Source organism: Syngnathus scovelli, chromosome 12 (genome assembly GCF_024217435.2).
Source record: "Syngnathus scovelli strain Florida chromosome 12, RoL_Ssco_1.2, whole genome shotgun sequence".
Taxonomy (NCBI): Eukaryota; Metazoa; Chordata; class Actinopteri; order Syngnathiformes; family Syngnathidae; genus Syngnathus; species Syngnathus scovelli.
In genome coordinates this window covers 13,616,346-13,633,290 of record NC_090858.1, presented here as the reverse complement: position 1 = coordinate 13,633,290, position 16,945 = coordinate 13,616,346, and the positions used below count along the sequence as shown (strand labels likewise).

The 16,945-nt window shown below is 46.6% G+C and overlaps 3 protein-coding genes across 8 annotated transcripts; 2 read left to right on the top strand and 1 right to left on the bottom strand.

Moving 5' to 3' along the window:
• Positions 1-330: 330 nt before the first annotated feature.
• On the top strand, positions 331-7,659 carry cox20 (cytochrome c oxidase assembly factor COX20). 4 transcript variants are annotated; one of them, XR_007484887.2, is made up of 6 exons: positions 332-503; positions 3,842-3,956; positions 4,035-4,098; positions 4,179-4,403; positions 4,752-6,420; positions 7,361-7,659. XR_007484887.2 is itself a non-coding variant. In XM_049735300.2 (5 exons), exons 1-5 carry the CDS (start codon positions 468-470, stop codon positions 7,423-7,425), a joined length of 438 nt encoding a protein of 145 aa, XP_049591257.1. In that variant the 5' UTR covers positions 331-467; the 3' UTR covers positions 7,426-7,659. The 4 variants fall into 4 exon arrangements, 2 of the variants coding, with proteins under 2 accessions (XP_049591257.1, XP_049591258.1); XM_049735300.2 differs by lacking the exon at positions 4,752-6,420 and having other exon boundaries at positions 331-503; positions 4,179-4,336; XR_007484886.2 differs by lacking the exon at positions 4,752-6,420.
• LOC125978165 (lysophosphatidylserine lipase ABHD12) lies at positions 7,656-11,837 on the bottom strand. 2 transcript variants are annotated; one of them, XM_049735288.2, is made up of 11 exons: positions 11,710-11,837; positions 10,787-10,908; positions 10,618-10,723; positions 10,336-10,455; positions 9,888-9,918; positions 9,771-9,816; positions 9,586-9,715; positions 9,452-9,489; positions 9,277-9,356; positions 9,135-9,217; positions 7,656-8,454 (listed from the first exon to the last, which is right to left on the bottom strand). In XM_049735288.2, exons 1-11 carry the CDS (start codon positions 11,835-11,837, stop codon positions 8,253-8,255), a joined length of 1,086 nt encoding a protein of 361 aa, XP_049591245.1. In that variant the 3' UTR covers positions 7,656-8,252. The 2 variants fall into 2 exon arrangements, with proteins under 2 accessions (XP_049591245.1, XP_049591246.1); XM_049735289.1 differs by lacking the exon at positions 7,656-8,454 and adding an exon at positions 8,461-8,748.
• Positions 11,838-12,637: 800 nt separating this feature from the next.
• Positions 12,638-16,768, top strand: gins1 (GINS complex subunit 1 (Psf1 homolog)). Of its 2 annotated transcripts, XM_049735297.1 has the most exons (7): positions 12,638-12,786; positions 15,083-15,147; positions 15,226-15,324; positions 15,673-15,763; positions 15,832-15,951; positions 16,015-16,089; positions 16,594-16,768. In XM_049735297.1, exons 1-7 carry the CDS (start codon positions 12,712-12,714, stop codon positions 16,660-16,662), a joined length of 594 nt encoding a protein of 197 aa, XP_049591254.1. In that variant the 5' UTR covers positions 12,638-12,711; the 3' UTR covers positions 16,663-16,768. The 2 variants fall into 2 exon arrangements, with proteins under 2 accessions (XP_049591254.1, XP_049591253.1); XM_049735296.1 differs by lacking the exon at positions 15,083-15,147.
• Positions 16,769-16,945: the final 177 nt, after the last annotated feature.

Here is a 16,945-nt window from a genome sequence, read left to right as displayed (position 1 = left end):
AGCCTGTCCTACTGTCCTACTTTGTGAGCAGTCATTGAATGTCATCAGTTTCCCCATCAACTTGAGTGAGTACAGCGGAACTTTATCATTATTTAACATCTATGTCATAGTACAGTATATAACAATGGCGTGTATCATAATGATACACAAACAATACACAGTATACAGCACTAAATAAAGTACAATATAATACAGGTAAAATAAAAAGCTAGGGCTTTTCCCATATATTTGTCAATTATACAAACGAGATGAATAGCAATTCTATTTTTCATAAAAGGGCGTTGAAAAAGAAACAAACTCGTGGAGTACAGCGGAACTAAGAGGTGCTTTCAATTGTTCCAAGGGACTTGAAAAATGATCGGACCGCAAAGGTCAATTCCGTCTAGGGATTGTTTTTCTTCTCGTTTTCTGCGCAACGTGCCAGCTTAAAAGGTCTGTCAAGAAGCGAGCAACGCATATGAGCTGAAATGCCACAAGACGAACAAGCGACGAGCAACCAAAGGGTCAGTCCTGCCATCCTAGAATGCTCCTAACACTGAGCACTAGCGCTCCTGAGACGACTAGCCGAAGAGCAGCAATAATGGGAGTCGCTGATGGTGCCTGGCTTGTGTGCCGACACCGCGAGTTTGATTCTGCGGGAATGTGTGTGTGTGTGTGTGTGTGTGTGTGTTTGTGTGTGTGTGTGTGTGTGTGTGTGTGTGTGTGTGTGTGTGTGTGTGTGTGTGTGTGTGTGTGTGTGTGTGTGTGTGTGTATGTATGACAAAAAAAAAAAAAAAAAAAAAGCAGCAATAGCGATCTTTTAATTGTTCAATTTAGGGACGGGGTTCCGAGCTTGGGTTTCAACCCAGGGTGGGGGGTTCCAAGGTGGTGTTTACAATTCGCGCTAGGGTTTCGAAAGAGGGCTCGTGTTTAAAACAAGGGTTCAAGAGGTTTGGGGTTTGAAGGTAGCCTTCAAAACTAGGGATAGGGCTTCGAAGTGAGGTTAAACTTTTAACTTGGGGTTTGAACGTAGAGGCTTTCAAACTATGGTTCGAATGACGAAGGGTATAGTTTCAAAGAAGAGGTATGATTTCGAATTAGGCACACGGTTTCATATCATTAGCGCCAGAACCTGCTCCATAATCCACATCATTAGCACAACGATGGCGCTCGTGCGAGTGTGACAAAAGGTCTTTGTCCGAATCCTCACAATTGAAGCGAAATATCGCATGCAAACAACCTATAGTTCATGCATGAATGGCGATTTATTGGCATTTGAGCTGCACGTGTTATAAATCCAAGGAATTGTTGTGCCTATGACTGAATACATACAATTAACAGAGCCAGGGTGCCGCATTATCACAATTGAAGGGTAAAAATTGCATGTAAACAACCTATAGTGCATGCGTGAATGGTGTTTTGTTGGCATTTCATGCGCACGTGTTATAATCCATGGAATTGATGATGATAGAACTTTATTCATCCCACAGCGGGGAAATTTACTTGTCACAGCAGCGCATACGAATGCAAGAATACAAGTGTCAAAATTTCAAAAAAGGATAAATAACAGACAAGGACAAACACAAGTGCCGCTAGTAGAGACGAAATACAATTATACCAGGTGCCACGCATGTGTTAGAATCTGACACCAGAGGGAAGGAAGGACCTGCGGAATCGTTCGTTCCTACACCGTGGGTGTAATAGTCTGCTGCTAAAGGAGCTGCCCAGGGACCGCACAATGTCATGGAGGGGGTGAGAGGTGTTGTCCATGATGGACTTCAGCTTAATTAACGTCCTCCTCTCACCCACAACCTCAATGGAGTCCAGGGGACAGCCCAGGACAGAGCTCGCTCTCCTGACCATCTTATTCAGTCTCCCCCTGTCCCGGTCCGTACTGCCCCCACCCCAGCAGACCACAGCGTAGAACAGGGGTGTCAAACTAATTTTTTTCGCGGGCTGCATTGTAGTCGTAGTTTCTTTCGGAGGGCCATTATGACTGTCAGCTCAAATAAATGTATGAGCACCTCCTTACATACACTAAAAGCTACAAAACAAACTGGCAAATAACTAGTTTTCAAATCAGATGAGTAAAAACTGGTCAAATATTTAAAAAAAATTTTTTTTATTAAAAGTGAAGACGATTTGCAATTCTAGTAATGACACAAATTTGATGCACAATTTGTCTTCGCGGGCCACATAAAATAATGCGGCGGGCCATATCTGGCCCCCAGGCCTTGAGTTTGACACCTGTGGCGTAGAGGATGGCTGAGGCCACCACAGAGTCATAGAAGGTCCTGAGGAGAGCCCTGCACACACACCGAAGGACCTCAGTCTCCTCAGCAGGTGGAGGTCTCTGGCCCTTCTTGTACAGGGCGTGGGTGTGCTCAGTCCAGTTTGTTGTTAAGGCGAACACCCAGGAATTTGTAGTTCTCCGCTACCTCAATGTCCGATCCCTGGATGTTCACCGGAGTGAAGTGGGGTGCTGTCCTCCTGAAGCTCACAATCACAGACACATATGTAAGCGCCTGGCTGCCTTGCATGTCAAGCACTCGGCTTCAGAAGGATCACGACCATGGCGAAAGCACGGGAATTTTTTCATTTAACTCCTCTGTGAACGTGCATTTTTGTTTCAGCATTTCTTGTAAACACTCGGTGTAGCCTGGCCCGCCCACCCTACTTTGTAGCAAAGCGACTACATTTGAGGAGAAGGGTGTGACTTATTTGCGAACGATACAGAAAAACCTGGAATTGAGTGAAATGGAACGGTGGCAATTCTATTTACAATGTACTGTACATGTATTATGTTTGAGGCAGTCCAACAAAGTCTATCGCAGATTTTTTTTGAAACAACTATTGTGAATAGTCGGTGCATCGCAGATTTTTTTTTTTTTTTATGTCTCACTCACTCACTCACACACACACACACACACACACACACACACACACACACACACACACACACACACACACACACACACACACACACACACACACACACACACACACACACACACACACACACACACATTCACATCATCATATGCAAGAATGAACCACACAAGATGGGCAACAAGACAGGCCAGTGGACCTCTCCACCATCAGCGACATCGGGCGTCACTTGGAGCGCGCGGCTTTGTCTGACCATATGGCCAATGGGAAGATGTTGAGCTGTGTCCTTGCAGCTGATTGGCTTAGCAGTTCTAACTACAATTTAGCTCAGCCGACCGCATTTTCTGTGTCAACATATAAGACTTGCGCTTCATCACGGAAGTTTTTTTTACTTCGAGACTTTAGTGAAAATGTTTACAAAAGTGTTTAAGTAAAAATAAAGAATGTAAAGTTAAAATAAGAATGTCTCTGAAAGTCAGCTTGTCTTTAAAATGTTCACAAAAGTGTTTACTAAATAGTAAACAAGAATGTTTCTTGACTTTAAAATGTTTGCAAAACTGTTTAGAAATGCAAATAAAAGTGTTTAATAAACAATAAAGTGTTTAAAACTACAATAAAGGTTTATAAAAGTCGTGTGTGGATATATTGTAACAATTTACTCTTTTATCTTCTTATTTATTTAAATGAATAAGACTTTGACTTTAAAATTTTTACAAAAGTGTTTAAAAATAAAAAAAACGTTTAAAAGTACATAAGTGTTTAAAAATGAAATAAAAGTTCATAAAATCCTTGTGTGAATATTGTTATGTATGTTCTCTACGCAGATTTTCACCTATCGTGGGTGGGCGTGGAACCAATTAGCCGCGATAAATGAGGGATTACTGCCCAAAGTATCTTACGAAAAAGCATTTTGCCACCGGGCAAGAAGTCATCGTATTCATGCCATTGTTTATGGGGGCGGGGGTGTTCGCAGGGCTACCGTCTGCTGGGCATCTTGGACGTGGAGAAGACGCCCTGTGCCCGGGAGGCGGTCCTTCACGGCGCCATTGCATCATCGGCCGTCGGCCTGCTGCACTTTTTGGCCACCAGTTAGTGAGCACGCACGCACGCACGCCGCTGCTGAAGAATGTGTTTCAAGTGCTAATGTGTCCACGGTCTGTGCGCAGGTCACGTGAAGCGGTCGTTCGATGTAGGCGCGGGAGGCTTCTTGCTCGCCACTTTTGCTTCCTGGTGAGTTGTCCGGCCCGTCGGGATGAATGGTCGCCAGCAGACACGCTGCAGGAAGTGCCTTGCGCTTTGCGTGTGTGCAGGTGCTACTGCCGCGCTGGCAACGCCAGGCAGCGAGCGCAGCAGAGGATCATCCGGCGTGGCATCGAGAACAAAATGGTCTACCAGGGGACCCCCGTGGACCCCACGCGTCCCCCTCACAAGCCGCCCCGGGACCCTTCTGACGAGATTGGCGCTGATGGCAAGTGAGCCGAGCGTGGATGTCCTCAGTGAGTTCTGTAAAGTCGTCCACTGACACCTGGCCAAAAGTAAGCTACATGGACGTCGATGTTTATGGAGGTAGATTGGTGTCAAACGTTTTGTACTTGAAAAAACAAAACTCGTACTTGGAAAAAAAAACCTTGAATCTGAAAATAAACGTGCTGAGTTTAAAACTTGAAAAATAAAACAATGTGTTGAAAGTTTTTATGAGATGAAAATAGTTTTGCTTCGCCTTGGTATTTTTTTTAAATAAACATTACTTTCAGGTTTCACCTCAATTTAGTTTTTAAGATTTGAGGTCTTTTTTTCAGTTGCATGTTTTATATGTATTTTCAGATTCACCTTTTTTTTCAGGTTCAACTCTTATTTTTACAGATTTGCTTCCTTTTTTTCAGGTTCAAATCTTCTTTGCGAGTTGCATACTTTTCACCCTAATCTGGCGTGGGTGCGTGGTACTAGCTGAGCGGGGTGTGGAATCACAAATTACAGCTGAACTGGAAGGCTTGGAACCATTCCCCAGAGACAGCGCTTTCAGGGAACGTAGGAACTAAAACAAATTAAACTTGACGCCTATATACGTATAGTCATGACATTGGCAGCCTTAGAATTGATGCCTGTGACAAATCTATATTTAAATACCCATTTCTGACAGTACTGAGCACAAAAAGACATTTAAGGGCGATCAATTTAGCCACATTTCAAGTACTATTATGCCCGATTTTGCAACGGCTCTTTGAAAGCAGCGCGGCGTCGTGCTCTCTATGGGGTCGAGAGCTACTAAACACTCACACCGAGTACAGATACAATTGGCTCAGGCTACTGTCGGTGTTTTTCGCATCCCATGCACTCCTACAGCCCAGACCGCAGTAGCCTTATTCAAGTGAAGACGTTTGCCTGTGTTAAAGTTAAGTTAAAGTCCCAATGATCGTCACACACACATCTGGGTGTGGTGAAATTTGTCCTCTGCATTTAACCCATCCCCGTGTGATTTTGATCCATTCCCTGGGGGAGAGGGGAGCAGTGAGCAGCAGCGGTGCCGCGCTCAGGAATTATTTGGTGATCTAACCCCCCAATTCCAACCTTTAATGCTGAGTGCCAAGCAGGGAGGCAATGGGTCCCATTTTTATAGTCTTTGGTATGACCCGGCTGGGGTTTGAACCACAACCTTCCAGTCTCAGGGTGGACATTCTACCACTAGGCCATTGGGCATGGCATCTTAGCGCGTGAGCTCAATGTGTTCACACTGCTTTCAAAGAGCAGTGTCAAAGTCAAAATTTTTATTTTAAATACATTGTTTTAGTTTTCAAGTTTTAAGCTCAGCAAGTTTATTTTCAAGTTCAAGTTTTTTTTTTCAAGTACGAGTTTTGTTTTTTCAAGTCTAAAACTTTTGCCGCGATACTCTCTAAAAATAATCATTGTCAATCACGTATTCAAAGACTTTCTCAATACTCGTCATCATAGTCAAATGCCATCTGAGATGTTTGGAAATTCTCCTTGGTGACACAAATAGTCCCCAAGTGGCCTTTTTTCCACCCCCAAAGAAAAAAACAACGTGCATCTTTGTTTGAAGCCTGAAATGTGGCAAAAGGTCAAAAAGGGGGCTTTATACATTTACAAGGCACTTGACTTTGACTACAGAATTTACTCCCTCAAAGTCATGTACTTTAAAGGTGAGCTCGCCCTACATCTGTAAAGCGATGGAATTGGCAGCACACCTCAAAATGATCAACACGAGAATAAATGTTGCAAAACAACCAAACGGGTGGTAAAGAGAACAACAAACTCCGCCAACCAGTAGAAGTCACTCGGGCTGGAAGCCATTTTGTGGTCGACCGCTAGAGAGAGCCCAAAAGTTGAACTTGTCCAAATGGCAGAACTAGTTTGAACCCCTCCCATCCGAACGAGAACTTTCCATTTGTCTCTTTTTTTCGGAGTGGCGCCAATAAGCTTGTATCAGGAAGCAGCAGGAAAAAAATAAAGATGACAAACTAGAAGTGAATTGAATTCTTCTCCCCGAAACCTGGGTCAAGACTGAGATAGCCGCAGATGAACGGGTGCATTGTGGTGGGTCACTGCTCGGATTTTAAACATTTTATTCAGCGGTCAAGTGCAACACCAGCAGCATCATTATATTAAAACATGACGTCGGCTGCGGCTCAACGCGTCGCCGTCGGCACTAATTGACAACAGTGTGCAATGGCGGGGGGGGAGGATCACTCTTTGCTGCGAGGGGACGTATCCAGGAAATCCCTAGAAGACAAAAAAAAAGAAGTAAACTTACGAAAAACATTGTTCGCTGGGGAGGGGGCGTGTACAGGAAATCCCTGGAAGACAAACGTAAACTTCCAAAAAGCAAAATCAATGTTAAGGCTCCAAATTTCATGGTCGAATGCACCAAGTTTCATATTTTAAGATGACACGTTCATGCCAAACATTTCCCTTACCAACAGTTCCTGCTTCGGCCTTGAATGCAGCAGCTTTCATGCGTCTAGACCAGAAATTTGATGTTTTCTCTTGCAGCAATTTGTTTGGGTTGGATGCAACAAATTTCATGTTTCAGTGCAACTCGTTTTGCACATTTGGGGGAAAGACAAAAGGTGTAGGAATTGGGAAAAAATGTCACCTTTGGAGCCCATTTTAACTCCGTACAATCAAAATTTCAGAAGAAAAGTCCATATTTCATTCATTTTAGGGAAAACCAAACATATTATGTTTCTTTATAACTCCAAAGTTACTGGACTATATAAAATGAGAATGCTGTTCTTGTTTGGATTGATTTTTTTGAATGCTTTTTACCTGAGGATGCCGGGCAGGCGCGGGCTCCTGTAGATGAACTTGTGCCTGTAGGCCAGCGACGACGGGAAGGCCACAAAGTTCACTTTGTGGCCGCTCAAGCTACGGGAGCGGGCTGCCGCCTCGTACAGCTGATGGCATACACAGGGCACACATTGGACACAGGGCAGGACCCAGCGGGCGCCGCTCATTCTCCTACCTTCTTGCCCAGGTGGAAAGGAACAACGTGGTCGTCCTCGGCGTGCAGAATCAAGACGGGACAACGGATATGGTTGATACTGAACAAAAACAAAGCAAGCGAGCCCGATGACAACAGATGCGCTTTCGCCCGAGCCCACTAGAGCAGTGGTCTCCAACAACCCGGGCTGTGAATGATTTGGTACCGGGCCACACAAGAAAGAATAAATAACTTGCATTATTTTACACTTCTGACGTGTACATAACGTTACTCATGTTATGTTGTTGGCACGATGTTATGAGGATGCTGAAAGTAAAGTTGCATAGAATACACAGTGGATTCATGTTTATTATATTGTACTGTGGTATTCGCATACAGAATTCCCCTATGGAACTAAGAGTTGAAGGGTGTGTTGGGATGGTGGTGTTTATGTGGTAACGCATTTCTGTTGTTGTTCTGCTGGCTGGAAAGAGGGATTGTAGTCCAAACACGGGCGATTTTTGCGAAGAAAACGTCCAAAAACAATGTGCAGTCGGTGATTATTTGATTTAATGATGACGACATTTCATTTTGAGTTTCTAGAATTGTTTTTAGAAGTTTTCTTCACAAAAATCGGGACATCAAACACCAGTCCGTGAAAATACTGTCTTGACAGTAATCCGGTCCGTGGTGCTAAAAAGGTTGGGGACTGCACTAGAGCAGTGTTTCTCCAACCATTTTTCATTGGAAAAAAACTTGAGGCACACCACCACCAAAAATCTTTTAGGCGTTACACCAGCTTCTATATTAAAATTAGTTATATAACGAAAGACGTTGTGAACGTGCTATATAAATAAAATCTTATTCCTGTATGCGTATGTATATATAGAGTTGAATAATTTAATACAAATAAATAAATACACTATATTTTTTAAATTGTATTTTTTTAACATAAGTGAATTTTTTTATAAAAGGTTTTAGACCAGTGGTTCTTAACCTTTTTGGAGGTTCCGAACCCCATCAGGACGGGGGGGTTTCTACCGGCGTGTTCGGCCATCGGGGGTGGGGGGGCTATCGGTCTGTTCGGCCGGTGTCTTTGGCCATCCGCGGACAGGGCGGAGCAATGACATACCAGCTCTGCTGAACCCCTGGGGTTCAATCAAACCCAGGTTAAGAACCACTGTTTTAGACAGTAAGGAAAAACTATAGAAAGTGATTGTGATTAAAATCCAAAATAATCAACTTGACTTTGTTAGCTGTTTTACACTAGCTCTATAAGTAATGCGACAATAAGAACATAGTAACGTTTAAAGACACTGCTGTTCTGGCATGGCAGCTGAGTGGTGATCACAGTCAAGGTGTCATGACTGTGTATTTTATGTTGGTAAAAATGAACAATCCAGGTTCTCTGGTTGAACTGCACCACGGTCGTCAGAGCGTCACTGTTAACAAAAGCACACAGCAGCAAACTAAATGTGTGCCGATGCAGAATGGTCAGACCAACACAACATGAAATCTCAAGATTCTCTGATTAGCCATGCATGCGCGATTAGCAAGTGGATGACTGGGCCTTGCGCTAACCGACCAGTGGTTTGGCAATCCTATTTACAATGTGCTCCATAATTAATATCGGACAATTTCCCACGGCACAGCCGAATATCTCTCACGGCACACCACTGTGCCGCGGCACAGTGGTTGGGAAACACTGCACTAGAAGATACTCATACAGGATGCTCTTAGCGACCGCTTTGAACTGCAGCCATCATCATCAATTGGTCAAATCGTGAAATTTGAGCAAATGATTAGACGCAGGTTAAAGAGGACTGACTTGTCGTCATTGGCGAAGCGAATGTCGTTGGCGGTGATGGCATCCAGGAAGAACCAGTCGAAACCGGGCAGGTACCGGTACACCTGCCAACAGGCTGGACGTCACGCCCGCACCGAACACACAGCCACGAGATGGGTGTTACCGTGGCGAAGGGGTGACTCTTGGCCTCCTCGCGGATGTTGGTGAAAGGACTCTCCAGGATTAAAGCGTCTGGAGGACCTCCTGCAAAGCGCCGCAGCCAAACTCGCATCAAGCAGCTTCGAGCTGGTAAGCTCATTTTCAGTCTACCATCGGCGGAAGCTGCTTTGCGACATTACCTCTGTCACACAACTGCCGGACCAGGTTGGTGGCCACGCTGCAACACAAAAGCGAGGACGAGTGAGCCAGGGCGCGCCTCCGGCTGTGACCAGCCAGAAGGGGCGGGGCTCCTTGCCGGAGGGCTTGGATTTACCCAGTTCCCAGCGAGTGACCCCAGACGTACACTCCGCCTTGAGCCCGCCTCTCCTTCAGCCACCGATACACGAAGAGCGCATCCGCCGTCATGCCGCCCTCCGACGGCGACCCATCAGAGTCGCCCCAGCCTGCGCAAAGCGGCGTGAGGGCCCAAGCTCAAGGGGAGCGAGCAGCTTTTCTCACCTCGGTAATCGAAGGCGACCACATGGTAGCCCGACGAGCTAAGGACCTGAAAGGAGATGCGCCGAATGCCGCCTCGTCCGTTACTCCATCGAAAGCTAAAGCTGAGGTAAGACTTACCTTGTACAGCTCCACGCGGTGGTCGCCACCTCTGTGTACGCACACATAAAAGTCCCAATAAAAGTTAAAGTCCCAATGATCATCGTCACACACACATCTGGGTGTGGTGAAATTTGTCCTCTGCATTTAACCCATCCCCATGTGATTTTGATCCATCCCCTGGGGGAGAGGGGAGCAGTGAGCAGCAGCGGTGCCGCGGTGCCGCGCTCGGGAATCATTTGGTGATCTAACCCCCCAATTCCAACCCTTAATGCTGAGTGCCAAGCAGGGAGGAAATGGGTCCCAATTTTATAGTCTTTGGTATGACCCGGGGTTTGAACCCACAACCTTCCAGTCTCAGGGCGGACACTCTACTACTAGGCCACTGAGCTGGTTGAGAAGTAAAAGAAGAAGTAAAGAAGTAAAGCCTGAGCGTGGCGCCCAAACTGCGTGTGTGAGTGTGAGAAACCTGGTCCCTGTGTTTCCATGGAGATAGAGGATGGCTGGGTGGGCAGAGCTCAGTGTAGATTCAAACCATTCTTGACTTTTGCCTTGGGCATCTTGCCACATGCCTGCAGGAACCGTGTGCCTGACACGCACACACACATATGTGCGTACATCCACACGCACATGCACGCGCACACACAGGATGATGCGGCAAATGTGCAGTTCCAAATACAAAGGCGATTGACACCCTCAAGCTGGTGCCCGAGTGATGCATGCGTGCGTGCGTGCTCGTGCGCATTCTTACCACACTCCGATGTTGAGAGCTTGTTGTGGCTGCAGGTAGAAATTGAGCGTGTGGTTGAGGCCCACGTCTGAAGGTCGTTTGAGGTCCAGGAAGAAGGGGATCCTCACTGAGAGGGCCACAGGGCAGGGAGTGACCCAGCGTGACCTTGGCAAGGGCGCGGCTGACTTACCGAAGTTGAGGAAGACCAGCTTGGCCTGAATGGATGGACACAGCTTGACCAGCAAAGGCACGCACAGGTAGACCAGCAGCAGCCACAGGCCCGCGCGCCTCACCTTGGCCACGGCGCTGCCCCTGCCAAGTCACAAGACAAAGCCAAGGTCAAAGGACATACACGGAAAGGTAAAGAGCAAGCAGGGATTCAGGAAGCAGCCGCCGGTGAAAACACTTGAGATTTTGCCCAAAAGCGGCCACGTGCTCCAAAAGTGAAATGTTTGTGAACTTCAATGTTTGATTTTCCCGGCAAAAATGTGAAATGCCTGTTTTGATGAACACTACCACATTATTACAATGCTGTTCTGACAATACAGAAGAGAATGAAAGACTGGACACACACAGACACACCCACGCACGCATACACACACACCCACGCACGCATACACACAAACACACACACACACACACACACACGCACACGCACACACACACACACACACACACACACACACACACACACACACACACACACACACACACACAGAATCATAGTGTTGATGAAGTTATAAGGAAGAGAAGTGCCAAAGAAGCCCCATTTCACTTGTCATCGGACGTTCACGAGCTTGTCGGCTGGACAAAAGGTGGCGAATGCGATGGAGATGCTGCGGGCGTGTTGCGTGCTCTGTGCTGGTTCAACCCGCTGAGCCAAAAAGCAAACCAGTCTGACCAGCTTCAGGCTGGAGCCCATCCAGCCCTGGCATCCGCGTGCAAATGTGAACCCGCATGACCACCTTGGATTCACCTCATTCTTCTTTTTAGTACTTCTTTTTGTTCTATGGAATGCGTTACCTTTACATAACCACGATCTTGTCGCACAATTTGAAGATAAGCAGGGCCAAGCAAAGCAAGCATCCAGAAAGTCAATAAAGCAAAAGGCACCTGCGCGAGCCGGCGAAGATCTTCATGCCGAGCGCCGAATCCGTCGCGGGCCGCGATGTCTCCTCGGGGGCGTTCTCAAGCGCGTCGTCTCGTTCTTCTTGCTCCCCAGACGTTCTCCGCTTCCGCATGCTGTAAAATGAGCGTCAACGGGGTGGAAGCCGGGGGTGGGGGGGTGGGGGGTTAGGGAGCGTCTGGGCGGACGCCGGGCGACCGGCCGACGGAGCGTCTTGGCCGGGCGGCGGGCGTCAGGCGGTGGAGAGATGGATACCGGGGCGAGTCTCAGCTGAGGAGCAGATGAGCGACAGCCAATCGCGGCTGCCGCGTCGCACCTCGTGACCACGTCGCCGCGCAGAATTCACTGTGTCCGGGGAACGTGGGAACAACTCGAGCACTTGCGAGGCCTTCAGGCCTCCCCGTTCATGTTAGAATCGATCAGCCGAGATTAATGAGGCGATGGCAAATATAGCAAGTCATCTTTAGGCTCGTTCGGGTTCTCAATTTCTCCCCTTCTCCCCTAGCTATTTGGACTTGGAAGTCTTGAAGACCTCCAATCAATGGGAATGCTCAAGTCAACTTTTTTTGACGATTGTTTGAACCACGTAATCACGTTAAAACAATTAAGAAGCTTCTGGTTGACGTCTTGTTAGCATGACGGCTTATCCTGCAAAGGTAGAAGAAGGCAAATAAATGAAGAAAAACCGGCCTCGATTTGTGAGCTGTCTTTTGTGTTGCATTCGTCGGACGTGATGCACACGTACAAGTCTGACCTTAGCTAAGAGACCTCGAAGGAGAAGTTGGTCAGCATCCTTGATAAACTTTGCGTCCGCCGTCCGGATGAAAATAACGAATATGCCAAGTGTGTCTCTAAGGGGCCACCGTTGCATCATGTGACTACGACCCCGGAAGCCTCCTGTTTGGCGGCAGTCGCATGTCGGCTTTGACCGCCCGAGTAGTTTTCTTTTGCTCCTGCTCCTTTGAGTGGATTACCTTGTGCTGCTCGGGATGTTCTGCGAGAAAGCCGTCGAGCTCGTACGAGAGCTTCAGCGCAGCAACGACGGACAACTTCCGGCCTTCAACGTGAGAAAACATCACGGCTCCCTTTTCTTGCCTTTCTTGGTCGTTGACACTTTAGAAGTTCTAAATCAGTTAACATCACGTTTTGACATGATTGAAAACCGCAAAAAAATCGTCCTTACTCTTTTTTTTTCCAACCTCCACCAATTGAAACAAACCAACTTTTTGAAACGTTTGTTGTGTATTGACTGCGATCGGACTAGCCCACGAAAAGTCATATTGTGTATAATTAAGAATAAATATTAAACCCTTGGAATGCTCCCTTGAAGCTTACGTATCACGGTAATTAATTCTACTGTTTTACGTTTTACTCATTCAGTTGTGGTCTATATATAGTGGAACATCAATGCTTTTGTATGAATTATTTGTTTTGATAGAATCACAGGTCCCACTTTTCTACTTGCTCCGAGGTGCAGCTAGCTCAGAGCAAGCCGTTTTGATGCGGTCTCTTTAAATGCAAATTAGATAATTCACATCCCTCAGGCCGCAGGATGTGCACCACCCTTTCCCGTCGACATATTTGTAGTTTTTTTAGCCGAGGTAGCTTTTACGTGCAACGCAAACTTTTTGATTGATTAAAATATGTCAACAGCAGAAGACTTGTCCATCCAACCATACATAACACAAAATAAATCTCGTATTGTAAACAAGCACTGCAGTCAAGCTACAAAGTAAGCTAATGCTAGTGCTAGCGAGAAGCTGTAGAACGCATTTAACACAGTGTTCCCCAAGAATAATACAGCACTTTTGATGCAATTAATTTGATACAACTACTCAAAATACACCCAGAAGAAGTGAAAACATAGAGCGGACAGCTCTAGAATGAGCCGAAAGACTGTCGCTAATGCTATGCATTTTGCACTTCACAATATTCCACAGGCTCATATAACAATAGATAAATTGTATTTCAAATAACTATAATATAAGCCAATAATATTATCAAACCATCCGTGCACTTTAAATCCATTAAATCCATCGATCAAATTCCCAGTCCTCTGTCAAAATCGCCGCGCGTGCGCCCTGACGTCAGCCTCGTCGTTATTCCACAGATCTAGTATATAACAATATTGTAGCATTAACAAAGTACCAGGAAAGGCGTGGGTTTGGTAAACGGCTCTTCATTTAACAAAATAAGAGTTCAACGAGCCAACAACTACTGAACTGTAACGATAAAAACATATACAAGTTCCTACACGAAATAAAATATATCAAATAACTATAATGTAAATAGTTCACCGCCACACGGCCCAAAGCACCGGCGTCGACTTCCAGGCGTGTGGCGGCCTGGACTTCCATCCCCGGAGGTGGCACTTCCAGCCACAGAGGTGGAAGAGAGCTCCATAGAACAGGACCGGGTGTGCGTATAAGCCATGTCCGAGCCCCATCCACCGTCCCCAGACAGCCACCAGCCGAGCGCTGGTCCCCGACTTCCATCCACGGAGGTGAAAGAGAGCTCCGTAGAGTAGGACCTGGCATGCATAAAAGCCATAATAGTTTTTCAAACCTTCTGTGTCACTCCAAATCATTAAATCCTTCAAATTCTTCGTCCTCCGTGTCACTTACAAACAAAGCCGCTAATGATGCCGGAAGTACGTGGGGCTCATCGTCATCTTCGTCATCCCGTGATTGAATCCTTTGTCCTTTATGTAAACAATCGCTGCGCCACTGACGTCACTTGCAGTTCAAACTACAGTAATCCCTTGCTACATTGCGGTTCGTTTATCACGGTTTCACTTTTTTTTTTTTTTAAATTTTGAAAATTTGTAAAAAAAATAACAGATAAGTCGCTCCTCAGTATAAATCGACCCCCCCCACCCAAACTATGAAAAAACCCGCGACTTATAGTCCGAAAAACACGGTACACTTCTCTACAATCTTGGAGACTCCAAATACACAGGGCAATGAATATAAAAGCAAAAAAAAAAGTGGATTTTCCATGATACGTCTCCTGACAAACATTCAATACATAGGGAAAAAGGATGGGGGGGCTGATTTATGATGAGGAAAAAATATTTAATCAAGATAGAAAAAGCAGGGCGTCAGATGCTGTGTAACTTGGATTTGTAACGACTCTGGAGTGAACATGATTGCATTTGCCGGATAATGTCTTATTTCCTGGATCCCATCATTGTCATTGATCGGTTTGCAAATTACGCTATAACAGCCGCTATAACCATTTTGCACGTAAATGTTGTCTCGTTGAAAGTGTTGGTTTTGACCAACTGGAGACACTTGGTCTGATTTTGCGTTCCTGTGGCAGAAACTAGTAAGACAATAATTATTGTGTCCATGCATGCAGGAGGATGGCGTGCGGCAGGTGCTGCAAGAGATGGAAGCGCTCTATGAACAAAACCAGGCTGACGTGTGCGTTTGGGCGGCTCTTGCTCAGCGCAGGCGACTTGAGCCGCTTGCGTGATGAACTAGTCCGCCCTTGCTTTGCAGAAATGAGACCAAGAGCGAGCAGAGAGTCGACTTGCTTCCCTCCATCCGCTTGCGTCACTGCTGTCTGCTGAGGAACCAACGCTGCATCAACGCTTACCTGTGAGCGCCGCACACGCTACGCACACCACAGTCACACATACACCAGCTTGCCTGATGATGCAGCAGCCTGAATGCTCAAGTATGATTTCAGATTGTTCAATCCTTGGAATTTCAGACGCTTCTTCACTTCCAGTGCACCCTTTCAATGCTCTCCGAATCATAGTTGATGGCCAGCAGCGGTATACTTTATATGGAGATGTGTGCAATGTGAACAAAAATGTGCAGTTTTACACTGTTGAAATAATTGAACATAGTGTTATAGAAGTAAATTAAACAAAGGATTTCATGCAGGAAGAACATCTAACGGGGAGGATGCACCAAGTGAGCCTTTCCTCTGCCTCCCGTCAGGTACGACCGGCTGCTGCGGATCCGAGCCCTACGCTGGGAATATGGCAGCGTTCTTCCCGCCAATGTGCGCTTCCACATGAACGCCGAAGAGGTGAGCCGGCAAGTTGTTCGATCCCGCCGGGCAATCCTGCCGCTGACTCGCGGCTTTGCCGTGCACAGGTACAGTGGTTTGCGCGCTACAAAAAGTCTCTGGCGTCCTTCATGCGCTCGCTGGGCCAGGGCAGCGGCGGACTGGACGTCACGCAGGATGTGAAAGCGCCCAAGAGTCTTTACATCCAGGTCAGCTGCCGCAGCGTGTTGCTCGGCCTGTGAGCTCGGCTTGATGCTTTCCCGGCACATCAGGTGAGGTGCGTGAAGGACCATGGTGTGCTGGAGATTGACGACGGGACGCTGGTCCTTCTCAAGAAAAACAGTCAGGTGAGGTCACGATCCCACCTTTCTTTTTTCCCCCATGCCAAGCGTGGACACGGATATGACTGGACAGTCAATTGGCCCCGGGGCGGCCATGTTACCTTGCCACCGCTGCTGACATCATTTTGCAGTTATGGTTTTGCTTGCGTCCCTATACGGAGTGGCGAGTGCCTTTCAAAGAACCAATCTGAGTGTTTACATCCACAAATCAGAGTGGATTGGCTCGGCCCGGTGATTTGACATTTTGTGGCAAATTGGTCTCGATGGGCTTTGGCTTCCCTTCATTGTTGATGCTTCAGACAGGATTTAAGAAGCCCTCAGAGATGGGACTTGAGTGAGAAGACTAAAATTCGCATTTAACCATGCCCTTGTCACAGTTGAGGCGGAAAAATCCATGTATTTGAGTTTGGCTGGCTTAGTAATTGGCAGTGTAAGATGGCCGGCGCCCCTGTTTGTCCATTCATATCCATGTGGGCAGGGAAGTGTAAGTCCTGTGCCATGTGTCCACAGCACTTCCTGCCGCGCTGGAAATGCGAGCACCTGATTCGTCAAGGCGTCCTGGAGCACGTCGTCTCCTGAGCGACCACCGCTCAGGTCGCTAGCGTTTGTTTGCCGGGTCATGACGCACAAAGAACCGCACAAACTTTCTTAGTCTGTCTGCAATTAAAGCACAAGTTGATCTCAATTTGATGGGAAATTTTCTTCCACCAGACTGTGATGTCACAAGTGTTGCAATATTTCTGCTATGGGTCCAAATGCGAGGCTGCCAATTAGAATGTGTGACTAATTGGAATGTAAGCTGGTCATCACAAATCCAAACGGGGATAAAGCTGGAAGAAAGAGCGGATGGAGGGAAGAAGGG

Coding starts and splice junctions, on each gene's coding strand:
- LOC125978165 (XM_049735288.2), bottom strand. CDS start 11,837: ATGCGGAAGCGGAGAACGTCTGGGGAGCAAGAAGAACGAGACGACGCG. Junction 9,817..9,887: donor ACCGCGTGGAGCTGTACAAG/GTAAGTCTTACC, acceptor ATCTCCTTTCAG/GTCCTTAGCTCGTCGGGCTA. Junction 9,218..9,276: donor AGAGTCACCCCTTCGCCACG/GTAACACCCATC, acceptor GCCTGTTGGCAG/GTGTACCGGTACCTGCCCGG.
- gins1 (XM_049735296.1), top strand. CDS start 12,638: ATGTCGGCTTTGACCGCCCGAGTAGTTTTCTTTTGCTCCTGCTCCTTT. Junction 15,325..15,672: donor CGCTGCATCAACGCTTACCT/GTGAGCGCCGCA, acceptor GCCTCCCGTCAG/GTACGACCGGCTGCTGCGGA. Junction 15,764..15,831: donor TCCACATGAACGCCGAAGAG/GTGAGCCGGCAA, acceptor TGCCGTGCACAG/GTACAGTGGTTTGCGCGCTA.
- cox20 (XM_049735300.2), top strand. CDS start 468: ATGCCACAAGACGAACAAGCGACGAGCAACCAAAGG. Junction 4,099..4,178: donor CTCGCCACTTTTGCTTCCTG/GTGAGTTGTCCG, acceptor GCGTGTGTGCAG/GTGCTACTGCCGCGCTGGCA. Junction 4,337..7,360: donor TGACGAGATTGGCGCTGATG/GCAAGTGAGCCG, acceptor CTTCTTGCCCAG/GTGGAAAGGAACAACGTGGT.